Source organism: Cygnus atratus, chromosome 6 (genome assembly GCF_013377495.2).
Source record: "Cygnus atratus isolate AKBS03 ecotype Queensland, Australia chromosome 6, CAtr_DNAZoo_HiC_assembly, whole genome shotgun sequence".
NCBI classification, from domain to species: domain Eukaryota; kingdom Metazoa; phylum Chordata; class Aves; order Anseriformes; family Anatidae; genus Cygnus; species Cygnus atratus.
Window position 1 is genome coordinate 21,004,529 of NC_066367.1, and position 26,445 is coordinate 21,030,973.

Consider the following 26,445-nt stretch of genomic DNA (forward strand, 5'->3'; position numbering starts at 1 on the left):
CTCATTCTGGTAAGTGGGATGATAACTAAACAGCAGATTAGTGGATGGATTTTAACGAGCTGATGGGAATGACCAGGTGGTCTCCTGATGCAGGAGCTGGGAGTAATAAAACCAAAGGTTATCCCTGGTGATTTTGAGAAAAGCTGTGTGCAAGAGAGAGAGCTTGAATGACTCAGGCCAAAGCCCAAAATTTAAGCTAAGAGTTAGTAGGAAATTCAGAGAGAGAGCAGTGGAGGACTGTTTTACTTTTACTATTTTTGTTTTTCTCTCATTTACTCTCTTCAGAGTAAAGCATAATGGTATTAATGACTTCTGCAAAGTCTCTGTGTCTCTTGCTTTGAATGATGGTTTTTCTGAATCACATGGTTCAGCTGCTGTTTTCCTGAGTGGTGAGCTGCACACCAGTGTCAGAGGTATGGTGTTTTGGGATGAATCTGTTAAGACACAAGTGAGTGTGGGAATAAGCACTGGTGCTGGGATTTTATGAGGCCTGTTGAAACACAGGTGCCATTTGTAGGAAAGGAAGCAGACAGGCTTTGTCTAGAAGGTGTGCCAGAGGGACTTATCAAGGCAATGTGTAGCCTGGAGGGAGTACATCACATCAACAGCAACACAAAGCTGAGCTACAGAAACCAGCTCTAAATGTGTACAATTGCTTGTGTACTAGCTGCAATAATTTGTAGATGTTAGTGCAAATAATTTATTTAATATTCACTAGGGTAGATTAACTGTGCAGTTCTACTGCTCCTAGGGCACAGGATGGTAGGGCTTGAGTGCTGTCAGGTCTCAAGACTACTGACGTGTAGTAGTGCCTAGACACAAGACATGGTGATCTGAATGTCCAGTTGATGAGAGCTTGTGCAAAATGGCATTGGACTAACATTGTTAACTCAAATTCTATTGGAAAACTATTCAAAACTAATCAGGAAACAGGTGAGATTTGTTTACTTTTTTATCTTTGACCAGGCCTGTGTACTGAAAAAAGTTTTTTTTTTTAAAAAAAAAGTCACAATGATGTGATAATTTTTTATTCATTGTAAGAAATTTTCAGAGATGTAAATCATCTGAAAAAAAGGAATCAGTGACATTTATATAACTTGTACTGCATAGCCTACATTGCTTTGTTTGTTTATTTTTTTTAACCAAAGAAAGGCACTATTATGTTTGCTAAGATAAATGGAGGAAAACATTTCAGACATTGCTTGAGAAAATTATTATTAAAATGGTGATGTTGATCCTCAATAGGAGGGGTCCCTTTACTGATCAAAGGAAAAAAAGCAGAAAGGCCGCTTCTTTGCACTCTGTACTGCAGCTATTTGTTGCATGAGGTACACTGCAGGAACAAAATACACATGGAATTCATTCAGCTTGGTATCATTCCAGTAGTTCTAAACTATTAAATGTATTTGCTCCGATGGAGTAGTAATCCAGATGCCTTGTGATTTGTCCCTTTAAAATATTTTTTTTCTTTCTATAGAACTGCATAACCAATTTTTTTCAGCTTTCTAAAATAGAAATGACTCTGTTGCAGTTAATGGAATTAAGCTATCAAAGCAGAAATCAGAAGCAAGCTCTTTATTTTTAATCTAAAGCAAAGCACAGTAACTATATTTTGATTTAGAGATACATTACTTAAATTTAAAAATGTAATGAGAAGTCCAATGGCAATCAAACCAATGGATACACATATATAAAATTAACAGTGATGAACAAAATGCTGTGTCCACATCATGTGGTCGTTTGATTTACTCTAAATGACAAACATGGATAGGACCAACAATATACATATTTGAAGGGAGGCAGGAGTGGAGGAGTGAAAACTGCAACTAAACCCTCTTTTCTCTTAAATATTCCTAATTATGTTCTCAACTATTAATACACCTCCAGCAATATTAAACCAACTTTTCAAGTGAATTTATTGGATACAATAGGGAAGTAGCTTTGGGAGCAGGGATCAGAAGCCATGACTGCCTTCCCAAACGAAGGCTTACCATTAAGTTGCCAAGTTCATGTTATCTTGAGGGCTTTCTTTCTGTCTCAGTAAATCTTGATTTCATCCTGCATAGTGATGGCAGAGTACTGCAAAGGGAGATCAGATGGTCTGCTGTCTGTGGTAGTGTAAGAGTTTTGCTGACTGATGGAAAAACGTGTCTTTGAATTCTGAGAGCTGATGGGGGAGTTAAGTATAAATACTCATGTAATGAGATGTAAACTAAGCAATTATACAAAAGTGTGGATATCACAGACATTAACTGCATTTCCTCTCTCTGTCTCCTGCTTACTGGCTGTTGGGCAGCCTAGACTGAGGCACTAAACTGCCTTCCTAAATCACGTAGCTACCCTTGATTATTTGCAACTCTGTGGCAAATTAGATAGCGATCCTCTCTGCTCATTGCTCCCCTTCTATGTCTCTTTTCCTCTGTCCATATCTTTGCTGGGTATCAGTATCGGGAAATACCTAGCTGCAAAGCATAGATGATCGCTTGAGCAAATATATGTTATTTTATTGCTTTCATTATTTCAGATAATTCACTTATTTGTCAATTCATAAGTATGTGCTTTGTTCTGATCTCTGCAGTATTGATGTACGTACTCTTTATTTAAAATTAATATGCATTAAGTATAGTTAGCCAACTCCAAGTAATCTAATACAAGCAAGTCCTAGTGCCCAGATTTGCATTAGTCATGCTGAAAGGATATGTCAAAAAGGCAGTAAAAGAAAATATATGGGAGAATCCTATTATCAGAGTGATAATATGCATGTTTCCTTTATAAATCTGTCCATTAGAATTAAATTTAATTTTATATATGAGCTACAAGGAGTCATAAAAAATTGCGCAGTCTTAAGAATCTAATCTGAGTTCTGTTCTTCTGCTAAGTGTGTTGATTTGGATAAGCTACCTAATTTCAGAGCTACCTGTAGTAGCCCTAAAATGGAGATAAACAGGCCACATATAGGCTCATCTTCTGTGAAGACAGGAAAAGGGGGTTCTCCTCAGCTAGAGCCTCACGTATAAAGCCACAATAGTTGGCAGCACCTCCCCACTTCTCCTCCCGAAAATCCACACTTTGTGGAAGGTTATTCAATTTTATTCTGCGTTCTGAAGGCATGAATCATAATGACTAGTTGATAATTCAGAAATACAGAGAAACTGTGCCAATAAACAATAAGAAGGAAAGTTACATAGAGATTTGTGCTGTGTGAATTCACATGTAGATTCACTGATTTATCTTTATTTGTAGTAGCTGTGATCTGTTAGGTTGTGCCTTGAATCAGCCAGGTGACAATACCTGTGCATATCACTGATAACCTTACTAATATACTGGTAGTTGAAATGAAAGTGAAGTTACCAATGTTATCTTATTGCAATTCAAAGTATTAATGCTAGTCTTTATCATGATGTTTTTTTCAAAATAGTAAAATGTATGATTTTTAATAAAACTCATTTGTTAGTTTATGCCAAAAGCAAGAACATAATGTATGCCACAAGGCAATGGCAAAGTGAATGGCAAAGATTAAATTCTGCTTACTCTAACAGAATGCTCTTGCCTGAGTATTCCCTTAGCAATCAGTTTCACAGTACTGGATAGTATGAGGAAACAGCAGTGTGTACAAACATTTAAGGGTGGCTTTCTGAAATTCAAAGGAAGGTTAACCAGACAATGAAACAGTCCAGTTTCATTTGCTAATCACTTTCATTTGATGCTATTTTTATTTTCTATTAGTGGTGAGAGATTACTTGTTTCTTACATCACTAAGTGTAACAAATCTTATTTTGGGGTGTATATAATGAAGAGTCCTGTCAGTCATTAATTCTGCAAGTAACAGTGCAAAAGAGTATGTGATGCATTTGTTGAAATACTCACGTACATTTCCTTTTGCACTCATGTTTCCACTTCATCTTGGAAATACATTCACACCTGATGAACTGGAGCTGCACTACCTCATATTGCACTGTGGAAGGGTACAAGTCTAGTCTCACCATCCTTCACCCAAACTGAGAAACTGGAGAATACAGTTGAATACAGTAGGGTGGGGGAGGCGGAAGTATTAATCCACTGGTACTTCGGATTCATGCAATGTTTTACCCCCCCAAAAAGCACATAAGTTATTCTCTAATTCATGCTTGCCGCATGTTCAGTTGTGCCTGACATGGCTATGTCAACTGAAAAACAAAAATACCATTCTTGCCTGTTCACCATGTCTACACACCTGCAGCATTAACCATGGGAGAAAGTTAATATCTATGTAGTTCTAGATATGTATGTTCTAGAAAGCATGGCACACAGCACATTGCTATACAGTAAATCTGAGAAGCTATAGCTTTTTTAAAGTTAATCATCCTTCTATGCTTAGTGAGTAAAATTAATGCTAACTAATATTAAAAGTTATATTGCTGAGAATTTTGGCACCTCAGCAATGTAGGGAGAAGCAGGAAGAGTTTTTGTTTTGTTTTGTTAGAGGTTAGGTTTCATTTCAGCATTATGACAGAAAAGTGATCATGGAAGGCTTTATGTAGGTGTTTCTGTAGGTGAAAGTATGAACGAGACCTGTTGTATCATAATTGTTGTTTAAACTCGTCTGTTATAATCAAATTCCTACATTTCTAGCACATAGGGTCCACTGGAACTTCAACATCTCAACATTCATTAAGTTCTATGGAAAATGGAAGATGAATTTAAATTTAGGGGTGTTGTCACAGAAGGTCAAATATAGCACACTATTATGGTTCATAAATCAATTACAGAAATAAATTAGCTTACTAAAGTTCAGGTATTTGCAGTATTGCAGTATGCCAAGATCCTCCTGAGCAAATTCTCTGGAAACTTTTGTTACTGTTAGTTATGATGGCAATGAAGATAATGAAAGCAGCTGATAGTAAACTAGATGTTTTTCAGATTAGGAAAAAATCTTGTTAAAACCTGCCTCTTTTTCAGAGAGTTAAGTATAGTCTAATTGATTTCCTCAAAGGCTAGTGTGCAAGTGTTTTGGGATCACTTTTACATGTGGCACCATTTCTCCTGCTGACAAGTCCCTTCATTTTGCCTAGTAAATTTATCCAGGTGAAATTTAAAGACTTTAGAAATTTTTTAAAGCTGTGGATATTTGATCTTGAGTTATTCCATAAGCATGCATAGATCTATGACTACGCAAGGTGTACAGTAAATCAGATCCATCGTGGAAGTGCTAAATTAATTGCATGTATATTGCCCAGATGGTCATTGTGTGCGTAGCTAATCCAGTGTAGCTCTAGATGCTTCAGACTTAATATGTGTGGGCAGATCAACTGTGCATTGTGCAATAGCACAGATACAACTGAACAACTTCAGACTTCTGAATGTGGTTTACAGATGGTCTGTGCACAGAGTATATTGAGTGTGCTCTGGAATTAACTGTCTTACAACAATCCATACACTGCAAAGTATATACAAATATATGTCACCTGGGAAATTTCAGAAGAAACACAATCATTCTATTCTCAAAGATTCCAAGTACCTTATTTTACAGAATTTGAAACATTTTGCCTACCAATACACTGCACATCAGAAAGTCAATGAAACACAAATGAAGATGTAGAAGAGAAAAAAAAAATCTCTGATACATCATTCACTCCAGAAGGAGAGAAGTTGGTAAGAAATCTGGCCCTTTGTCCCTTCCTTTTTAAAATAAACTGAGAAGAGAAAAGCCTGATTGTAGGTTTTTGTTTCTTTCCCAATAGCAACAGTGTGTTTTTTAATATTAGAAAATAATGACAGAGCATGCAAACTGTGTGTCTGTAATTGTTCAGTAATTAGGGGCTTGAATTTTTGATTCCCAGAAGTAAACCTAACCATAAAATGAGGAGCTGAGGATTGTCTGGAGAATGCTATTTATATAGAGGAAGAGAAGGTTTTAAATCCTTATTGCTTCAGATACACTTGTATCCCGTTTACCCTTAATGGAGAAAGAATAAGGAAGATGCTGATTCCTTTTAGGATTAGAAATGAGGGAAAGGTTTAGAGAACTGATTCTGGATACAGTCTGCATGGGTTAATACCTTGGGTTCGGGTAGATTAGCACCTTTTAATTTTTTTACAAAGAGAAATCTTATTTCTTTAGAATCTCTTCCTCTGATTGTGGCTAATGATTGTATACACCTCGATGAAATATGGGTTGCAGATACCATAAGCATTTTGACCCCTCTTTCATGATTTATCTACTGCATTCCACTACTGAATACATCTGTGTGTTTAAGGTGTTTGTGCTCACCCTGGCATTAATGATCTACAGGATTTGGGGCTTATTACTTACTACTTTACATTTTTTCTTTGTTCTCATCTCTGCATTTTTTTTATACTTCTAATCTTCCATTCTTCCTAATTTTTCCATTTCACATTCTTCGCTCTCCTAATTCTTTCTACACTGATATACTGTCTCCTCTTTTTTCCATTTTCATCCTATTTTCATTTTTTTCAGCTTCTTTCCCTAACTTCTGTTTTTATTTATCTTGTTTTTATCTGTGTCAATATGATCCCCTCCCAGCCACATTTTGTATTCTGACTTCTCTGACATTCCATATCCCTTGCTTATTTTGAAGTGTACTGACCTGTGTTGATCCTTCAGTCTCCTGAAAGGTTGACTAATCATTTTTCAAGCACCCCAGCAATGGGTGGAGAGTGAAGTTACCTCTTTATATTCAGGCATGAGGAATATACTCCACTGTGTGCCCAAATACACATTTCATCTCTATGTCTGATGTCATCAGAAAATTATTCAGCAGCATGAAAGATGTCGGATCTGTAATTTTTAACAGGATTTTTTTTTCTCTCATCAGGTTTATTTTTTTCAGCTGCAATGTATAGACAATACATATTAGAATATTTCCAGAATTATTCAGTTACAGCTACTGAATAAAGCACCAGATATACAGTAACAGTTACATTGAAGTAAAAGTTGGACATTGCTGTTCTTCTTACCTAGAATCACTACTGTACAAAAATTTACTTGGAACCTCTACTTTGGTCCCTCATATAATATACAGAGCTTATTTTATTTGTTTAGTATAAAATGATTCTACAATGTGTGTTTACTCTTACTGAACTCAGTGGAAATTTCTGCATTAATAGTGATGAGCTCTGCTGCTTATAATTACCAGTGTAATCCTGATTGATTCTGGAGAAGTGTGAGGGGATTTTAAGATTATTACAGCTATGAGGAAATAATGTGTGTGTTCTTAAGTACCATGCTTTTGCTTAATTCACAGTAAAAAGACCATTACAGTTCTAGAGCTGAGAAATTATTGCAGGTTACATAAATAGCGTAACAACCACATAATTGCCTTTTACAAATGTCAAATCATCAACTAAACTGTTTATTTTATTTTTCTTTATATTATTTTCAATATTGTATTTTTGAATATTCCAATATAGTATCACAGAATCACAGAATGGTTTGGGTTGGAAGGGACCTTAAAGATCACTTATTTCCATCCCCCCTGCCATGGGCAGGGACACCTCCCACAGACCATGTTGCTCAATACCCCATCCAGCCTGGCCTTGAACACCTCCAGGGATGGGGCATCCACAGCTTCTCTGGGCAACCTGTTTCAGGGCCTCACCACCCTCTGAGTAAAGAATTTCTCTCTAATATCTAATCTAAATCTCCCCTTTTTTATTTTAAAACCATTCTCCCTTGCCCTATCACCATACTCCCTGACAAAGAGTCCCTCCCCAGCTTTCCTGTAGGTCCCCTTTAGGTGTACTGGAAGGCCACTATAAAGTCTTCCTAGAGTCTTCTCTTTTGCAGGCTGAACAACCCCAACTCCCTCAGCCTGTTTCCACAGGAGAGACGTTCCAGCCCACTGATCATCCTTGTGGCCCTCCTCTGGACTTGTTCAAACAGGTTCATGTAATTCTTTGACTGGGGGCCCCAGAGCCGAATGCAGTACTCCAGGTGGGGTTCATGAGAGTGAAGTAGAGGGGGAGAAACACCTCCCTCACCCTGCTGGCCATGCTTCTTTTGATGCAGCCCAAAATACAGTCAGCCTTCTGGGCTACAAGCACAGATTGCATAAACAAAAGCATTTCAAAATAAATGTTACATCTTTCTTACTCAGTGATTGTAACATGTTTGTTTAAATTTTATTTTCTGCTTTCTTTTAGAATTTTCCTATGCAGAAGAGTAAATACTAATTAAAATGTGCAGGATGAAAAGATGGAGCAGCCAGTGCTTGTACCACCAGGACCAGACAGCTTCCAATACTTCACTAGAGAGTCTCTTGCAGCTATTGAACAACGTATTGCTGCAGAAAAAGCTAAGAATTCCAAACAAGATCGTAAAGACAATGATGATGAAAATGGGCCAAAGCCAAACAGTGATTTGGAGGCAGGAAAAACACTTCCGTTTATATATGGCGACATACCTCCAGGAATGGTGTCGGAGCCCTTGGAAGACATGGACCCATATTATATCAATAAAAAAGTGAGTCTAATATCAATCCTGTTCATATGCCAATGTTTGGAAAGCTTCATCATGTTTATTTCATTTACTTACAGTGGATAATATAGTTTGTTTCTTCATCTGTTAACTGACAACCATGTACGAAAATGTCATTCTCATAATGCAGAAACAGCTGAGCCTTGTTAAAAGGACTAGATATACAATAGCAGAAAGTGTTAGATGCCAGTGATACATATACATTCCACCTTTCAGAAAGTTGGTAAATAAATATTTAACATCTTGTTATACAAAGTTGATTTAGCTAATGCATGTTTTAGGACAAATTTACCCTCATGTGGCCTTCACGCATGAGTCCTCTACAGAAGGATGAGTTTTACAAAGTATGGTTTTTAACATTGAATTAATCAAATGGCACTAAATGTAACATGGTGACTGACTGTATAATTTGGTTAAACAATAGCAGGGTATAAATAAATAGAATTTAAATCTATTCTCCTATACACTGATCTCTAAATCAGTAGCAAAGTGCCCACTGCCCCCTGTGGCAGGACAGAACCCATCAACCTTAGTGGTTATTAACCATTCATTGTTTTCTTTTAGTTTACATCAAAATTTATACAGATTTATATCCTTTGATATAATTGAATTTATATGAACATCAAAACTGAAACATAGTAAGTAGTCTTTGATTTTGAATAAATGTAAGGAGTCTAAGTGTAATAATATAGTGTGTACGGAAAAGTGCATATATTATAAATGAAATACTTTGCAAACTTAAAAAAAAAAAAAAAGTAAAGACTTATTTAAACGAAGTACACAGATATGCCACACTTTCTCTGAGGTTCTTTATATTTAAAACTGACAGCATGAACCAATCTATAATACACTTTGGTCCCAGGATTCTGCTTTGGTAGCAAATTCTAGGGAAATATATGGAATCAGAGAAACGCAAGGATAAGTGGAAAATATCATAAGGAGAGTGTAAAGCTGTTTTTAAAGTTTCTGTTGTAACTGGCCTTGAACAGCTCTGCAGTCCTTCCAGGATGATTCTGTTACAGAGCCTGTGTACAGCAGAAAAGCTTTACAGCTCATAGTGATAGCTAGCTCGGGTGCTACTTTAATTATTAGATACTGTGGTTATGAAAACTCTATAAATATCAAGACAGGAGTTATTTTGATTTGCACAATGTGCTGTATTCTAAGTGTCTTTTAGCTTGCTAAATTTTATGTGATTTATGAGTCGTGTTTTGACAAGAGAGAAAATACTATGTGAAAGAACAATATTTTTATCTTTATTATTTGATGCCTCTGAAAGTGCCTTTATCTGCCATTCACAGTGTATGAAGTTTTATCTTTAAATCACAGCTCTACTTTTACAAAGATAAAAGATCTGTTTCTGTAAAAGCAGGCCTTGTGGAGTTCTGTACTAATTGTGTCTGACTGTTTATGATACAAAAATCGTGTATCATTATATCCCTACCTGCCCACAGTGCATCCTGGACCTTTACAGTCAAATCAACCAGTCTTCTGTGTCTTACACAGGGGAAGACATGCTTGGTATGACCAACAGGTATGTCTCTTGAGCCCTTAGAAACTGAAGACCTGTTCAGTCCTTTCACGGATGGAGGTGAAAACCTACTGTATTAGGCAGGTCTGACAGGGTGCAAGAAATGGAACAAAACTATCTGAACATATTCAATCAAGTTTCTAGATCTTGCCTATGTGAAAGGAAGAATCTTTTAATTTGCACACTAAATAAATTTTATTGGCAAATAACATATACTGTACTTCCTGCTGGGATTTTCTTGTTTGTTCTGGTCTGCACATCCACTTCCACTATGCACATTCCACTATGTGCTTCAATCTTCTATAGTATAGGAAAAGAAACAGATCTTTCATTCAAAGACATGACAAAACTTTCTCACCCACTAGAAATTTCTCCCTTCCTCCTTCCTTCAACAGAAGGAAAATAGATTTTCCTAACAGAAATTCCAACAGCTATTTCAATTTTACATCAATAATTTGATTTTAAAATACCTACTTCCTGGATTTTCTTACATAGTTATATGTGAATTCTGGAAAGACTTTTGTCTTGTTTCACTTGTCTTTCGAGAGTCTTGGTAGCAGCTGATGCTCCTCCAAGCCTCAGAAGGAGAAATAGTTTGAGAAAAGCCTGAAGCAGTAGGGAACATCTCCATGAAGAATCAAAAGACTCTTAATGCTCAGTGCATTCACCTCCGTACCATTTTACAGATTTCTTTTTACCCTTCTCTGAATTCCATCTTGTAAAGCCAAGGAGTCGATCAGCACAAACTATGCCAATGTAACAGTCTGACAGCTGCTGCCTGATGGTTAGAGATTATAAATTGCTGCCTGGGGAAGCATCTATCTGAAATTATATTGGTCTAAAGAGAAACTGCAGAATGAAGGAAAATAAGTATTTGCAAGAAAGATTTAAGACAAGTGTATGGATTAGCAGATGACACTGTTGCTTCACATCTTTGTTAAGATCTCGGCATATACAATAACTGATTTATCTGCAGAACCTATGTAAGTTTGGCTTCCAAACTTTCAAATAGGGTATAAAAATGGTTACCTACAGCTTTGATCAGGTTATGCTAATGAACACATTCACCTTGCTTCTTTAGGAAGCCTAATTAGCTGTACAAGAATTTTAGGAATTTCTTCTTTATTCCAAATTTGAGTCAGGAGTGAAATCATCCATGATATGCCTCATATAATATTGCAACCCCCTCATATTGCAACCCCCCCAACGTATTGCAACCCCCTCACTAATTTGGTGTGGGGGGTGGTGGTGTTTTGTTTTTTTTTGGTTGGTTGGTTTTGTTTGTTTGTTTCTTGGGTTTTGGTTTGTTGGTTGTTTTTTTGTTTGTTTGTTTTTCCTGTTTTCAGGATATCATGGGCCAGCAGAGCTGAGCTCTTGCTAAAAGTTCTAAAGTGGATCTTGTGTGGAATCACCACTTTTTTTCTGATGTCAGTGGAGTTTTTTTCAAAAATGAGTGTCCCTCCTTACTTAATGTTGAAAGCTCCCATTTGAAAATGTATTCTTCCAGATCACCTCCTTACACTGTAAAAGTAGCGAGGTTCAAATGTGTCAATAGCAATTTTCAATTTTGTAGCACGATTGAACAAATTCACTGTTTTTTGTTTTGTTTTTGTTTTGTTTTGTTTTTTCATGCATTGAAATCTGAAGCATCTAGAATGTTTCACATTTCATCGTTGGGACTCTTTTCTTAAGCAATAGGTTTGTACATGTCATGATTTTATATAGGTTAATCCACATTTAGACAGGAATAAATAACTGTGTTGAGCTGGTATGAGAGCCTTAATTTTTGGATAAGGTTAGAAACATTGGGTTAGAAACGGGAAAACCTGTTAAGAGAAATAAACAGATAGGTGTGCTAGCATTCTGTTTGGGTATGTAAAACCTACAACCAAAGAGGATGTATTCATGCCCAATATTAATTTGAAGCTGAAAGGCAAAAGCAAAAAAATCTGTCAAAACAGATGACCTCTGTTTGACAACAGAACAGCCTATTATAGCAAAGTCACACACCTGATAGTAGTATAGATTTACACTGTATTCCAGATAGCCTGAATGTGAGCAACTGTACCCTGGGAACATAATTCTTCTATTATAATATAATACCTGTTCTTATATTCTTATGATTTTATTATAATGAAATGCTATTGACCATGTTGCTCAGTAATGCCTATTGTTAGAACTGTTAAATTTAGCATTCTAAGTCATTGCAATACTCTTTACTTTGTCTAAAACGGAGTAAAAATGAACCTGGATTTTACCTGCTTTTTACATTCCTCTTCTGTTTAAGAGCAAATCTGTGTGTTCCTGATACAATGGTGACTGCCTGTCCATGCTCAAGCTGCCATCACAAAGGATCAAGGAAGTTCACACTGCTATCTATAGAGAAAAGATCAGCTGGAATCCCTGAAGATCCCGACCTGCAGGCATGCATCAAAATCTGGTCCACTTAGTTCCCTACTTTAAGGGCTGGCTATTTTGTCTTGAAGCTAGGCTGACACATTAAAGAGGAGGGAAATGATAGTTGGAATTAAATGGGAATTACTTCACTTTCCTCCTTCTATAATGTAGATTTAGCATTGCTGTTGATTGCCACTGCATGCCCTGCCTCTTGCCAGAAGGATGTTGATTGATGCCAGTCACCTAATGTGATCAAACCACTAGCTCCTGGGATTCCCAGACTTGTCTTGGCTTGCAGAATCAAAAAGAGCCTGTAAAATCACTTTACATAACTTCATTACATCAGAAAAGCTGAAAGCACTAGTGATTTTAGATATTGTTGATGGCTTTAAGTGAAATAATTTTGAATTGAAAAGTTCTAGCAAAGCAAAAAAATAAGGTCTAGCTAGAATAAAATTGTTTGAAAAGATAAAAACAAAACAAGAAAATGCCAATTTCAAATATGCCACGAGTCTTTTGTTCTAGCTGTCCCTAGGGCTTTCCCCAGGAAACCATTTGCTGTGAATCTAAGTTACCAGCACAACAATATGTCACCACTTGCCTTTCAGAAGGTGCTATGAGTTTTTAGATGGTGTTTATCTAACCGTGGGAAGTGGAAGTGCAATGCATTAGCACTCAGCCTTCCAGAAACTACTTTTAAAGTCAACCAGGAGGAAGGAAAGGAGAAATAAGGTTTAAAGAACTCTCTGTCCTGAGAGGTTCTCAGAGGCTATGTCTTTGTTCAGCGTGGATTCTTCCCTCTTAGCTGCGTCTTGTCAAAATACTCTTCCTCCTTCTTTGCCCTGCAAAGAATGCAGTGTCTGGGTTCAGATCAAATATGACAGAAGTTACAGAGCTGGGACCCAGGTTACAGACACAAAACCTGCAAATTGGACACTTCTCTTTAGCGATTTCACTGAATTAATATCCACACTGGCATACTTTGAGTGTGAGCAGTGTCTGCCTTTATAAAATCATTAAAGCACTTTATAAAACCTAAGCCCTGGAAAGTATACATAATCCTGAATATTAGTCTTATAATTTATTTAGAATTTATTTAGCTTTTCTCAGTATATGCCTGCTTTGTCCTGACAGCTTTCGGTGCAATGTTTCATGTTCATCCACGATGCCTACACACTGGCTTCCATCTGGGCTGGGACTGGGGTGCCATATCGCAGGCTCACTAGGGAAGCTTACACAGGGATTGGCTGTTAGCTGTTACCTGCATGTTTCAGGAAAATTCTCCTTCAGAGATGAGATACAATTTTAGTTCATGTTTGAGGCTACAAGTCCGAGGACCAACAGAGTCATTCTCAAGGCTCCCATCACAGAGATGTTTTGGGTGAAGAATCAGAACTGAGATGGGAAATTTAAGGCTTGTTGGTTCTGCTTATGCAGGGCAGCAGAAAGTAGAACAGCTAAAATAGCAGCAGCTTCCGACTGAAACTGGAGCAGTGCCAGCATGCTGTTATTTTCCATAAGACATGTTAGAAAAGAGATGTATGTTTAATACGCTTGTGTTCAAAGATTTTTAAAAAGATGTAGGTTGACTAAATGTAGGTGGTGTAGTTTTAGATGCAAAGTTGGTAGGGAGTGTGATTTTTAGAGTTTTTTGTCAACTACCTCATAGCTACAGAAGCTGGGAGTGCGAGCTGTGAGGTCTGGGGGCCAGGGATGGACCTGAGAAGGGAAACTTGCCTCCACTCAGAACATTGTACCAAAGAACATTATTCATCTGCTTGATTGCTTCAATATTTAAAATGAAATCTTCAGTTAAGGTCAACCGCCATTACCCTTGAAAGGTCGTTGTTATCTGTAACTGGAAATATAATTTAGGAATGTTAGCTCGAGCTTTATCCCATTGCTGTCAGTTCCATATGCAGATTCTCCATTTCTGTGCAGAAGCAGAGAAAAAAAAATACACCTCTTACATCTTTCCTACAGATTTTGAGCTTGTGCTTGTGAAGTCTCAGTATTAAGGACCCTCACTATTAAGGGATTTGGTCTTTATTTGAAAGTGTGCTGTGCAGACCCAGGACAGAGAGTCAGCTCAGGGAAGAAGCCAGCAAGTTGGGCTAACTTTTCCTCAGGGATTATCCCTGACTCCTCCTCTGCTTTCAGTACTTGGTACCCACCACAGACTGTTAGAAACCCTCATCTCCCTCCATCTTCTGGGTGCTCCTAGAGATTGGTATCTGTACTTCACAGTCCATAAATACTAAGCTTCCCAAATATAAGCAGACTAAAGAATCATCCTTCTTGAACCTCTTTGGCATATTTTCTCGGTGTAATGGCCTTCCCAGAAATAGTTTTGTAGTCCACTTGCTCATGGTCTTGAAGTGGCACTTGACCTCACAGACACCAAAAAAGATCAACATATCCTTTCCCACATTTCCACTGGCATCCTAGTTTACAGCTCACTTCTTCAGCAACGTAATGATAAAAAGGAGGCTTTATCATAGTTTATCCAAGAAATGTACAACTCTGACAAAACATAAAAAGCAATTTTAGACATTTTTCTTTGCCAGATTCTTCAATACCTGTAACTGTGTTTGCATTTAGGCCATAATCCTTGCATCATCCCTTCCACGGCATGCAGGTCTCCTCCAACTTACTGATCCTTCCCTCTGCAGTGTTTTTCGTTCTCTTTTGATTGATCCTGCAGCTGAAGAGCACTTGAGCATCAAAAAGAAACCTGACAGTCCACATTTCCAGTGCTGTATTGTTAATGTTGTTGCAGCCATGATGGACTGCAGTGTAAGCAAAGCAATGTCTGTAGGGTTTGCATTCATGTAATTCATATTTGGACCATGGATTTATTTGAGAAAAACATACAAGCTTTTAGGCCCACAAAGTCATCATCAGTTCTCTGAAGTAAGGCTTGCATGCCTTCATGTTTCTCTAAATTTGATAGGCTCTTTAGCTGTTAAATTTAACAAGTTCTCTGTGTTCTGGGGAAGATTCACACCTTCAAACCACAATTTTGCAGAGAGGTCATCTGGGATGTGTCTCTTGTTCTCCTCTGGTAAGGTGTATTCAGATGTCCACAGTCCTCAGAGCTCTGCCTAGTCATCGCTAGATGTGTTATTGCTATTTCCCTCTCTCTTTAGTGCAAAGACCAAGAAACAGACTAGAATTTAAAAAAAATGAGAAGGAATGGGCAGTCTACTAAATCAGTTTGTATAAAAATTTCTCTTATTAACACATCATTAACATCCACAGGTAACGTTTCCCTGTTTATGGTATTTTGAACAGGAAGAGAGAGTTTTTGATGGGAAACCATAACTACAATTATAATTTTAGTTAATTGTTTCTGCATCTTTTTTTACAAGAAACAGATCATGTAAATATATCATATACTGAGGATGTTTAACAAAGCAGTATTATAGAAATGTTAATGAATTAAATGTTCTATATTTAAAATTATATTTTTGTACATCAGGTAAGTACAGAAATAAGCTTTATTTTGAAAGTGAGTCTTTTTTGTGTACTGGCTATTCAAAAAGTTATAATTTTGGTGATTGTCACTAGGAAAGGTATTTAAATGAGCATTTACATTGAATATAAAATGTCTTATGAAATGTCTTTTCTTCCTCTTTTTCAGACCTTTATAGTATTGAATAAAGGGAAGGCAATCTTCCGATTCAGTGCCACCTCTGCCCTGTACATTTTAACTCCCTTCAATCCTCTTAGAAAAATAGCTATTAAAATTTTGGTACATTCATATCCTTTTTCAATGGTGGTTCAAAATGTTACACAAAAAGTAAGAAAAAACATCTCTTTCTATTTCATTGTAAATAAAAGTTTTCCATAAGCTTTTAATTTTATTTTACAGTCTGTCTTATGTTAAGTTTCTATAAATACTAAGAAATTTCTATATATCACATAGATACATTTTAGCTATCCTGTAGAATTTCAGTACTTCTGCTGTTGAAATTTACAGGTGGATTTGATAAATCACTGATCTTTTAATTTTCAAATCTTTTTCATTTTTTTAAACATTCTTGTTATAGACAATTTGAATTTACAAGAATTTTTCAGAAAAAGCTTCTTCAGATTAACTTTAATATTAAATGTTTCTGACTCTTTTTTGTGCTATGAAGCCTATCCATAATATATGTATATATATGTATATTAAAAAACAGTTTGTGCTCACAAATTCCAGAAAAGCTCTTAGTTTTGCAGGCAAATAGGTAAATAAACAGCTGCTCAAAAACAGCTATCTCAGGTCTAAGTTTTTCCTGCCTTTTAGGGGTCTTTCTAAGGCCATCCACGCAAACAGCTTTAATCTCTGTTGCAGTAGCATGCCTGGAAGCCTGCTTCAGGCATGCTGAATCTCACACTCACAAACTTGCCCAGTTGCACCATATGCCTCTGCCAAATTTCATACACTGCCAGAAAGCATAGGTAGCTGTCCAGCAGGTACTTTGCAGTGTATTTGTATGTGCATCTGGTGGACAGATTGGGGGACCATAACTGATGGGACAGTGCACGAGATAAGGTTTTAGTCTGGCATGTGAGATTGGTGCCTGATGTTTATAACAGTTGATGCATGTTTCTAGACAGTGAGGTTTTGCTGCAACTTTCTTGCAAAACTCCAGGACTGGGAAAAGTAGCCACCAAATGAAAACTTGAATATGATAGTAAAACTTTTAACGTTGAACACTTAGCCAAAGGCAGAAGTCCTGTTTCTAGAGACTGCTGGTGGAGTCTTGTAGGCATTTGGGAAAGAGTAAGAAACAAGGCTGACTGCTCATGAGACCTTTACCTCTGAGCTCTCTGGAAGTTAAAGCAGTGAGAGGAGGAAAGGAAAGTGCCTGCAGAGGAGTGAGGGAGCAGCTGGGGACAGTAAGTGACCTGACAGACCTGAGGACACTGTGGTGGTGATGGTGAGAAAATGCAGCCAAATACTGACAAATTGAAGCTATTTTTATCTTAAATATAAAAGTAGATTTTTTATTTTCTCTTAAATAGAAGGATGGGTGCATAGTTTTTTCCTTTTTCTTTTTTTTTTTTTTTTTTTTTAGTTCAGTGTAGTGCAAACACTGCAACTATTAATGTGTTTAACCACTTAATATGTTCTATGATAAAGTTTGGATTTCAGATGTTCATATTTTGTCAAGGTTAGTTTATAAGAAAAAGATTAGAGGGTAGTATGGCTTACTATTTTTAATAATCTTGTGACTTTTATCAATAATCAATAATCCCTCTGCCCTGATGTTTTGAGGCAAAGGCTTGGCATTGTGGCCTCTGTAAAAGATTTGTGCCTTTTGTTTTCAACACGAAAGATATGTTTTGAGCATAGTGAAATGGGCGCATCTTGGAGAACCTCCATCTGCATGTCCTCCAAATTCTCTGAACCTCTGTGTATGGTGCTCTGATCACATGTGCCCACACGCACGGTCAGATGTTGCTGCCCCTGCACAGAAGCACAGTGTGTCTCTCCCCAGTGTTCAGAGACTTCTGCAATTGTTCTTCCTCACTGTTGGTACTTATTGTAATACCAAACACAGGAAGTGGTAACAGCATGAATTTCTCTGCTGACTCACCTCCTGGTATTTCACCTTTTTTATTCCTCCCTTCTTGCCTGCCTGACTCAACTCAACGTAGAATGTGCAACTGAGAGGGCAATGCAAGAGTGCTGGAGGATGGCCAGACTTTTGCAATGAATAGGAAAGGATTAAAAGGTTAGAATAGGTGGGGGAGGTGAGCAGACAAAGAAGGCAGGCAGCAGTGTCTGGAACTGCAGAGTGCAAGGAGTGTTAGAAAGGAACAAGGAGATGCTCAAATGAAAAAGTGGTACCTTGCAAAGTACCCCTATGATAGCCTCTGCAAAGTGAAATTACTGTGTTACTCAGCGTTTCCTGACTGCCAGCAGCTGTCTGTGAAACCAGTGGGTAATATCTATTTTTTCCAATCTCCATTTCCCAAAAAGTCCACACAGCTGATAGGAGACTTCAGTTGCTGCAGTAACTGATTAGCGCAAGGCTGTGCAGTGGCTCTAAACCTAATCCTTGCTTGTATAAGAGCAGTGTGAAAAATACAGTACATTTCCATGAAGAAGCCACCATAAATCAGAATTGTTTACGTATGTGTATAGTTAAATTCTTATACAACATAAAATACTAAATTAAGGGAAGGTTGAGGTAATAAGTCAAACACTCCAAATGTAGAAGAGGGAAGAGAGGCACAGACATTGAATGTACCAGTTACATCGGAGATTCAAATGTGAGAAAGCCTGGCGAGAGTTAAGATTTCAAAGTATATTTGTTTTGAGAGAGAATAGCACTTTGGCCATGCAGCGCACACACATGGCGAGTTATGTACAGAGAGTGAGCGACATGCAAAAACCTGCCTGTGGCCTTTGCTATGAATGACAGATAGCTGTAAACACATAATACACTACACAGGGCTAGAACTGCAGCTCTCCTAAGAGGACATTCAAATGCTTTAACTGCTAAGATTATCTCCCAACTTTGTTCTTGGAATTCGTAAGGATTCAGTGAATAATTTTTGAAGGTACTTCATTTGCTACATACCTGGAGGATATAGGATGAAGAAGGAAGAGATCCTACAGGCAAATCTAATTTGTTGCACATTTCTGGTTTGTTCAGAGAGCATTGTCCACCCTGTCCACCAGATGAGTTATATAGAGCCCTCTCTAGTCTGATGCCTGACTTTTGAATGCCAGCCATTCGTGACTTAACATTATTTTAAATTAGTTTTTGTGGTATGTGATATATATGGTGGTAGAGTTTTTTTGTCTAGCCCTGTAAGAATCATGACATCCTTCTTTTTAGTTCAGTATCAAACATATGTGTTTAGCACCAAAAATATAATCTGAATGGATAGTATTTATTCCACCAATTCATGTGAGGTTTCTGTTATTTTTTTCACATAGTAATTACTGATACATTATTCTTAAGAACATCCCTAAAGTAAGAATACTGTTTTTTATTTACCAGAGTATTATATATCCAATTACATTTTATGTACTTTGTTTTATGAGACAACTGAAACTACAGACAGGTATCTCCAAATTTTTCCACTACCAAAATGAACCCTCTTTCTATAATGGAATTTCCCAACTATGTTAATTCAGAATCTTGAATACTGTCTGTGGATTGTGCGGACAAGCACTTCAGGGCATCGTAATTAATTATTCTAAGCCACGGAACAGTGATTTTTACTATTCAGAGCTTGTATGGCAACATGATCTTCAACATGAGTTAAGTCACTTAAATAAAGATATCACAGTGTTCACTGCTTGTTCGGCAATTTAGACAAAGGTCACCAGCATATCTATGCGAATCAGGAAGGTAAATCCTTCCCTGTGATTTCAATATTGACTCAAAAAATATGTTCAATTTGGAATGGTTCAGCAGCTTTAAGCAATGATCTTAATGCTAGCACCATTCTTCTGTAAAATTTAGGCTGAGCTCTTACTTCTCCTATTCCTCTTTCACCTGTAGTGAAGCTTATGTGGGTTATTTTTAGTTTTTGTTGTTGTTGTTGTTTGGGTTTTACCCAAAGTATGAAAAAGTATGAAAATACACCTCAAACCACAAAATACTATCCACTTAATTTTGTAAAAGACATTTTAAAATTATGGTCTCTTATATACAAGTTATGTGTCTGTAAACTGCTTTCTTTAGTTTAAACTAGCTTCTGTTGCAACTATTTTTAAACACATCATTTAGAGAGTTGACTAGAGGAAAAATTAACCGTTTGGCAAAAATGTGTTGTATTGCTTATTTTTTGCTGCCCTCATGTGGCTATTTTGATTCAGTTTTTGACCTACTCAGGCTAGTATAAATGGCAATATTTTGCTGTACTTAAGATGGATGGGTGATATGATATTGCATGTATTACTATTGTGTTTTCCTTAACTATTATCTACATTATTCAGCATGCTTATCATGTGCACTATTTTGACCAACTGTGTATTTATGACCATGAGTAACCCTCCGGACTGGACAAAGAATGTGGAGTAAGTTGCATATATTATTTAAAGATAGCCATGTCTCAGTTCCTCAGGGAGACAATATACCAGTAACTGCAGTCATGTGTTCTGCCTGGAAATATCATGAGATACTATTTCCTCTCTCAACTACATAGAAATGTTGAATAATTATTCAAAACTCCATCTGGGAGAACATTTGGGTAGGAAAAAAAAAAAAAGAAAAATGAAAGTTATTTACAGATGTTGTACTTGGATTCTACTAGTTCTCTCATGTTTTAGCATCTTCTCTTCATCTCTTCATCATGTTCTCTTCATGGTTTAGCATCTACCCCACATTTTTACACCACTGCATTAATAGCAGAACCATGGCAGTCGATTTGTAGATGTCAATTAAGGACAGCATTTAAGCAAAAGTATTCCTAAAGTAAGACTTCAGTGCATGATTGTATTCTTCCTTTTCTAGACTTTATACTAGATGGTTTAGATGTTAGTGATTCTGACAGTATCCAGTATCTTACGCTCAAAACATTCTTGGGTTACAGTAACACATCCAGCATTGTATAATTTTAAACTGTGTCACAGATAAATTTTTAATATATGTCATTTATTTGGTAGTTTTATTTCTTTTGATTTATGCACAAGATCAGGACCACTGTCCTGAACATGTCAACATGTCACAACTAATGCATATAAATACATAAATATGTACAATGAATATAATGTATTTTCGAAGAAACTGCTTATTTACTGCTTTCTTTTCCAGTTTTGAAATTTAAAAAAATCCTTCATTTGATCTTAAGATTTCTAGCAGAATGCAGATATAAAACGTTGTTACTTACTTCAATTAAATTTTCTAATATTTTCCAGGTATACGTTCACTGGAATATACACGTTTGAGTCACTCATAAAAATCATTGCAAGGGGCTTTTGCTTAGAAGATTTTACTTTTCTTCGAGATCCATGGAACTGGCTCGATTTCACTGTCATTACCTTTGCGTAAGTGTTTGTTTTTTGTTTTTTTCTGAAAGTGAAGGCCAAAAAGGGCATGAAATTAGTATCAATACATATCAATTTTGTCAAATGGAAATTCTTGTACGGATTTACTTTATCTAAAACATTTTTCACATTCTGATATGCATATTTTGATGTAAACATAAATACTGCAGAAGCCATTAGTCCAGTTAGTATTAGAGAGGCTAATTTCATGTCCTGCATTTTTTCCTCTGAGCAGAAAAGGAGCATCCCTTTGACTTCATTCTACAAATTTACCAATCTAGTCTAGATAAAATTTAGGCTTTCAAAGTTAAATCACTGTGATTCACTTCAGAGACATTTAACTTAACTGAAGGCTCTGAAAGCATATTAACACAAGGCAAACTGCAGTGAAAGGTAAACCTCTGACTGTTGCTATTTAATTTTTTTGCTAAAAACGCCAAAACGGTCTTGATGAAAGACCCAAGTAAGTAGCATAAACTTTGCCTAAATTCTGAATAACTGTGATTTAATCCTACAGGTATGTAACAGAATTTGTAAACCTAGGCAATGTTTCAGCTCTTCGAACTTTCAGAGTATTGAGAGCTTTGAAAACTATTTCTGTAATCCCAGGTAAGAAGTAACTGGTGTAAGGTGTTAGGCCCCTTGTACCTCCCAACTGTTCCTTTTTATCCTGTCATTGTGTTTGTGTGTGAACTCCCCTATTACAGATATGTGACAGAATTTGTGGACCTGGGCAATGTCTCAGCGTTGAGAACATTCAGAGTTCTCCGAGCTTTGAAAACAATATCAGTCATTCCAGGTGAGAGCTAGGTTAAACACTGAGGCTGAATTTAATTCACTAAATTCATATTTTTTAAACATAAGCCTTATTTTTTTCCACAAAAAAAAGCAGGAATCAGAAGATATTGGAATTCACTGAGATCTGATTCATTGCTTTTTAACATGAGCTCTTTCCTTTTGAAATCAGCCTTTGAGTTTAACAGATTCTTGCATGAGACATTGCAGTACACAGCGTGTGTGGTTTGCATCTTACGATGTCAAGCTTTCTTCTCCACATTCAACAAATATCAGTTACCCTGAAGTTTTCTTACCCATGTGTATTTTACCTATATGATGTTATGTGGTACTTGTTGTGAATCTTTGAGTCTGTAAAATAGAACTGTTTTAAATGTTGATTTAGTAATGAAGATAAAGGAATAAGATAATAAAGAATAGCATGGGCGTTGCATGGGGGATTTATTATCTTAAAATTCTGCAATTTTCCAAACCATCTCCAGTTTTATAGCATTAAATTTTGATAGAATTTCTTGATAAACAGGATCTTTAGTACTGTATTCTAAATCTAGTATGTTATAAAACTGTTAATGGCAAAGGTTTGGGGGCAAGAGATATTGACAAAAAAAAAAAAAGAAGACCTATGTGAGATTCACGTACAGCATGAATAACAAAGTCACTTGTTTTAGTATTAAAACAAGTATTTTGAAATATATGCAATTCATTCCATTCACAGTTTCAAATGAACATGAACTTCAGCTATTTATTCATCTTCACAAGTGAAAAAGCTCTTCACAAAAGTGTTATTTCACAGACATTACAGTCATTTACTTGGGCTTTTGCATGAAATCTATAACTTTACTAGGAGACGTCATTTTTATGCTTTAAAAATATTTTGAATATCAGAATAAAAATTCCTTTACATTTACAGGCTTGAAGACTATCGTGGGAGCCCTAATTCAGTCTGTGAAGAAGCTCTCAGATGTTATGATCCTGACTGTGTTTTGTCTGAGTGTATTTGCACTAATAGGGCTGCAGCTGTTCATGGGCAACTTGAGGAATAAATGCCTGCAGTGGCCTCCAGAAAATTTTACTCTGGAAACAAATATTACTTCCCAGCTCAACAGCACCATTGGTGAAAATGGTACACTGGTTAATTCAACAGTGGCTCCATTTGACTGGAAGGGGTACATTGAGGATGAAAGTAAGTATCGTCAGCATAATTCTTATTCAAATGTTCTGTGGCTGACTCAGTTCTTAGAAAGAAGGAGAAGGAAGAAAGATACCTTTAGTTAGAAAGGATTTAGTTAGTGGTATATCCTCTTTCTCATCAACCTGCTCCAGTGGCTGGCAGGGAAGAGGGAAGGAAGAGCATGGTCTCTCTTGTTGATACAGCTTTTTCTCAGATCTCTCTGCGAAATCCACACTTTCCCTGGGATAGTCAGAGGTCCCAATGAGTTCCTAAAAGAATAGTCTTAAGCATTTTATATCCCCATACCCCAAAACAAATTCAGAATAGACTACTGTGTCATTTCTGACAGATGACAGAGTTCTGACATCCAGTGAGGAATCCAGAAAAGGAGTCCTCAGTATTACCACCATATATCCATTCTTGTGCTTCTCTGTCCTCATTATTAAAAAGGTTTATTTAAGGTCTAACATAAATCTTTCTGCTGCAATCTAAGCTAATTGTTCTTATCAAATTCACCACAGGCCTGAAAACAAATTATTCCCCATCATTAATCAATGTCTCAAAGGTATTCAGAGACTATTTTCATGTTGCCATGCCCTGTTCTCTCCTCTTTCAGTCTTTTTTCTATCACCCTTTTCTCCTAGGATTTATTTCCTAGACCTAGATCTCTCTTCTGGATCCTTTCTTGTTCATAAACATTCTTTATAAAAGTGCAGTACCCGCATCCAGGCTTTTCACCTCCACATGAGGCCTGCTAAGTGGATCAGATTGCTAAAAGGAGAAGAATTGCACATAGTAATTTATACTTCCGCTTTGTATATTCTAGGCTAGTGCTTGCCTTTGTTTACAATTGCAACATCATTAAATCATGTTTAGCCTGTGGTCTACCTGTCTCCCGAATCTTTTACAGGCATTAACCTTATTAGGTTCCCACTTTGTATTTGCACAGATCATTGTTCCAGCCTGAATAGCACCCTATTTTTACTGACCATCTCCCCAACTGTCCTGAATCTTTTAAATGTTGCCATCTTCCTCAAACTTACCTGCCACCCTTATGAGATCAGTATCATGCGCAGATTTGACAAGCAGACTTCCATCCTCTAGATTAGTTAAATTCTTCAGTAGTGGAAAACTCAGAGAAACCTCCTCAGAACACATTTTGATGCATTTTTCCATTTTGATAAATTCCCATCATACAATTTTCTAAACAGTTCTGCTGATACAGAGCCGTTTGGCAAACTGAGAATAGACAAACAAATGTACTTCAGCACAGTTAAATGTGAGACTGCAAACCTAAGTTCCCTGTCCTAAATATCAGTGTTGGACAATTCATGTCGAGACAGGTTCACATGCACCAGACTGTAGCTGGTGGCATACATCGTCTCTTAACAGTGAAAGAACTGAATGGGAGAGAGAAAAAGAAAAGGGAGAGGGAAAGGGAAAACTGAAAACAGTGGACAGCTGTGAAGAGAAGTGTTGGGGTTCCCAGGTGAGTCTCCTCCCCTGGGTGTCCTTTCTAGTGCAGGGTGATTGCCACATAATACTTTTGCCATAGTAACCATATATTTTTTTGATTAGGATCTGCTCTAACTCCCTAGATGTTTTTCCTGCTTACAGAGCTATTAGCACTAATTGGAACACGCTTTTGATCAGGGCAGGTGCTGCATGGCTGGTTCATTTTTATGCTCATACATGCATGTTATTAGGTCACCTAATATAAACCAAAAGCTACAAGCAAGAATAGGCTGGGGAGAAGAGGGGTGGTTCTCACACAGGGACAATTGCTTCCCATGAGTACCTGCTGTAGCAACAGTGTTAACAGGTACTAACCATGAATAAAAACACATTAAAAAAAACAGCAGGAGAACAAAGGAAAAATAGTGCCACAGAGGCTCTGCAAAGCACTGTCAAAGCAGCTTGCATGAAGTGTTGCAGAGCTGCAACAAAGGCAAGATATAGAAATGCAGTTGGAAGGCCTTCAGCAAAGCACCTAAGATGCTTTGGAGCAGCCAGGACTCTGAAAAATTAAAACTAAAACTCTACAGCCAAAAAGCTAAATAGTATCCTGTTTGCATAAAAAAATTATTGACTAGGAGGCAGTGTTACCCCTGTATTTAGCACCACTGGAATAGTATAAAAAGTTCAATTTAGATGGAATGTTAAAAAAATGGAGAATGTGCAGAAAAGAGTAGAATGATTAAAGGGTTGGAAAACATGCTTTATACCAAGATAGACCAGGAGCTCAACCTACTTAACATATCAAAGAGAAGGTTTAAGGGGTGATTTGATTACAGTTGAAAAAAACCTCATGGGGAACAGAAATTTCATCATAGACATACCTTTGATCTAGCAGGCAAAGATATAATGGGTTCAATACCTGTAAGTCAAAGACAGACAAATTTCAAACAGAAATAATTCTAACCATGATCACACACTCGATCAATGACTGTGATTGATTTCCATCATAATTTCTTAAGTCAAGATGTAATCTTTTTGTCAAATTCACTTTACTTAAACACTTGAATTCAGAGAGATCCCATGATACGGTGTACAACAAAGGTTAAGTAAGGTCTTCAAGGTCAAACTTAGTTTTCTGTGGTTTTTTTTTTTGGGGGGGGGGGGTGTTTGGATGTTTTTTAACAATCTATAAACTCAATCTCTGATTTCATTTGACTTCAAGGAGACCTGAAGATCCTGAAAAATCATGCTGCATTAGTTACAGAATATACTTTAATGAATAGCTGCTTCAACCTTTTCTGTATTTACACACAAGTTCAAATCTATTATGAAATTATGAGTCTTACTATGAAGTTAATAAGCTTGTCCTTGCTTACAGGCAGTTTCACAAAGAAAAATGATCTTCTCACAGCTTCCTGTTCTCTTTTTCTGGGTGGGCAGATGGAATACAGAAATGGTTCTTACACTAGGTCCACTTAAGTCTAGTTTCAGTTGTCTTCTTCTTCAGTAAAAAGAGTGTTACCTGGAGCTCAGAGAAGTACAGTGGCACTGTCTCACAGGAATACTACATTTTTTTATTCCAATAGTTGTGTATGTTATGCAAAAATAGGGTACATAAG

At 36.9% G+C, this 26,445-nt stretch overlaps 1 protein-coding gene across 1 annotated transcript in view; it reads left to right on the forward strand.

The window, feature by feature from the left end:
* Positions 1 to 8,194: 8,194 nt before the first annotated feature.
* LOC118259429 (sodium channel protein type 1 subunit alpha) overlaps positions 8,195 to 26,445 on the forward strand; it is a 66,321-nt gene continuing 48,070 nt past the window's right edge. Inside the window, exons 1-6 of the mRNA XM_035568949.1 lie at positions 8,195 to 8,461; positions 16,048 to 16,166; positions 20,344 to 20,433; positions 21,274 to 21,402; positions 22,110 to 22,201; positions 23,108 to 23,380. Of these exons, the coding sequence (XP_035424842.1) occupies positions 8,195 to 8,461; positions 16,048 to 16,166; positions 20,344 to 20,433; positions 21,274 to 21,402; positions 22,110 to 22,201; positions 23,108 to 23,380 (970 nt within the window). The remainder of the gene's footprint in view (positions 8,462 to 16,047; positions 16,167 to 20,343; positions 20,434 to 21,273; positions 21,403 to 22,109; positions 22,202 to 23,107; positions 23,381 to 26,445) is intronic.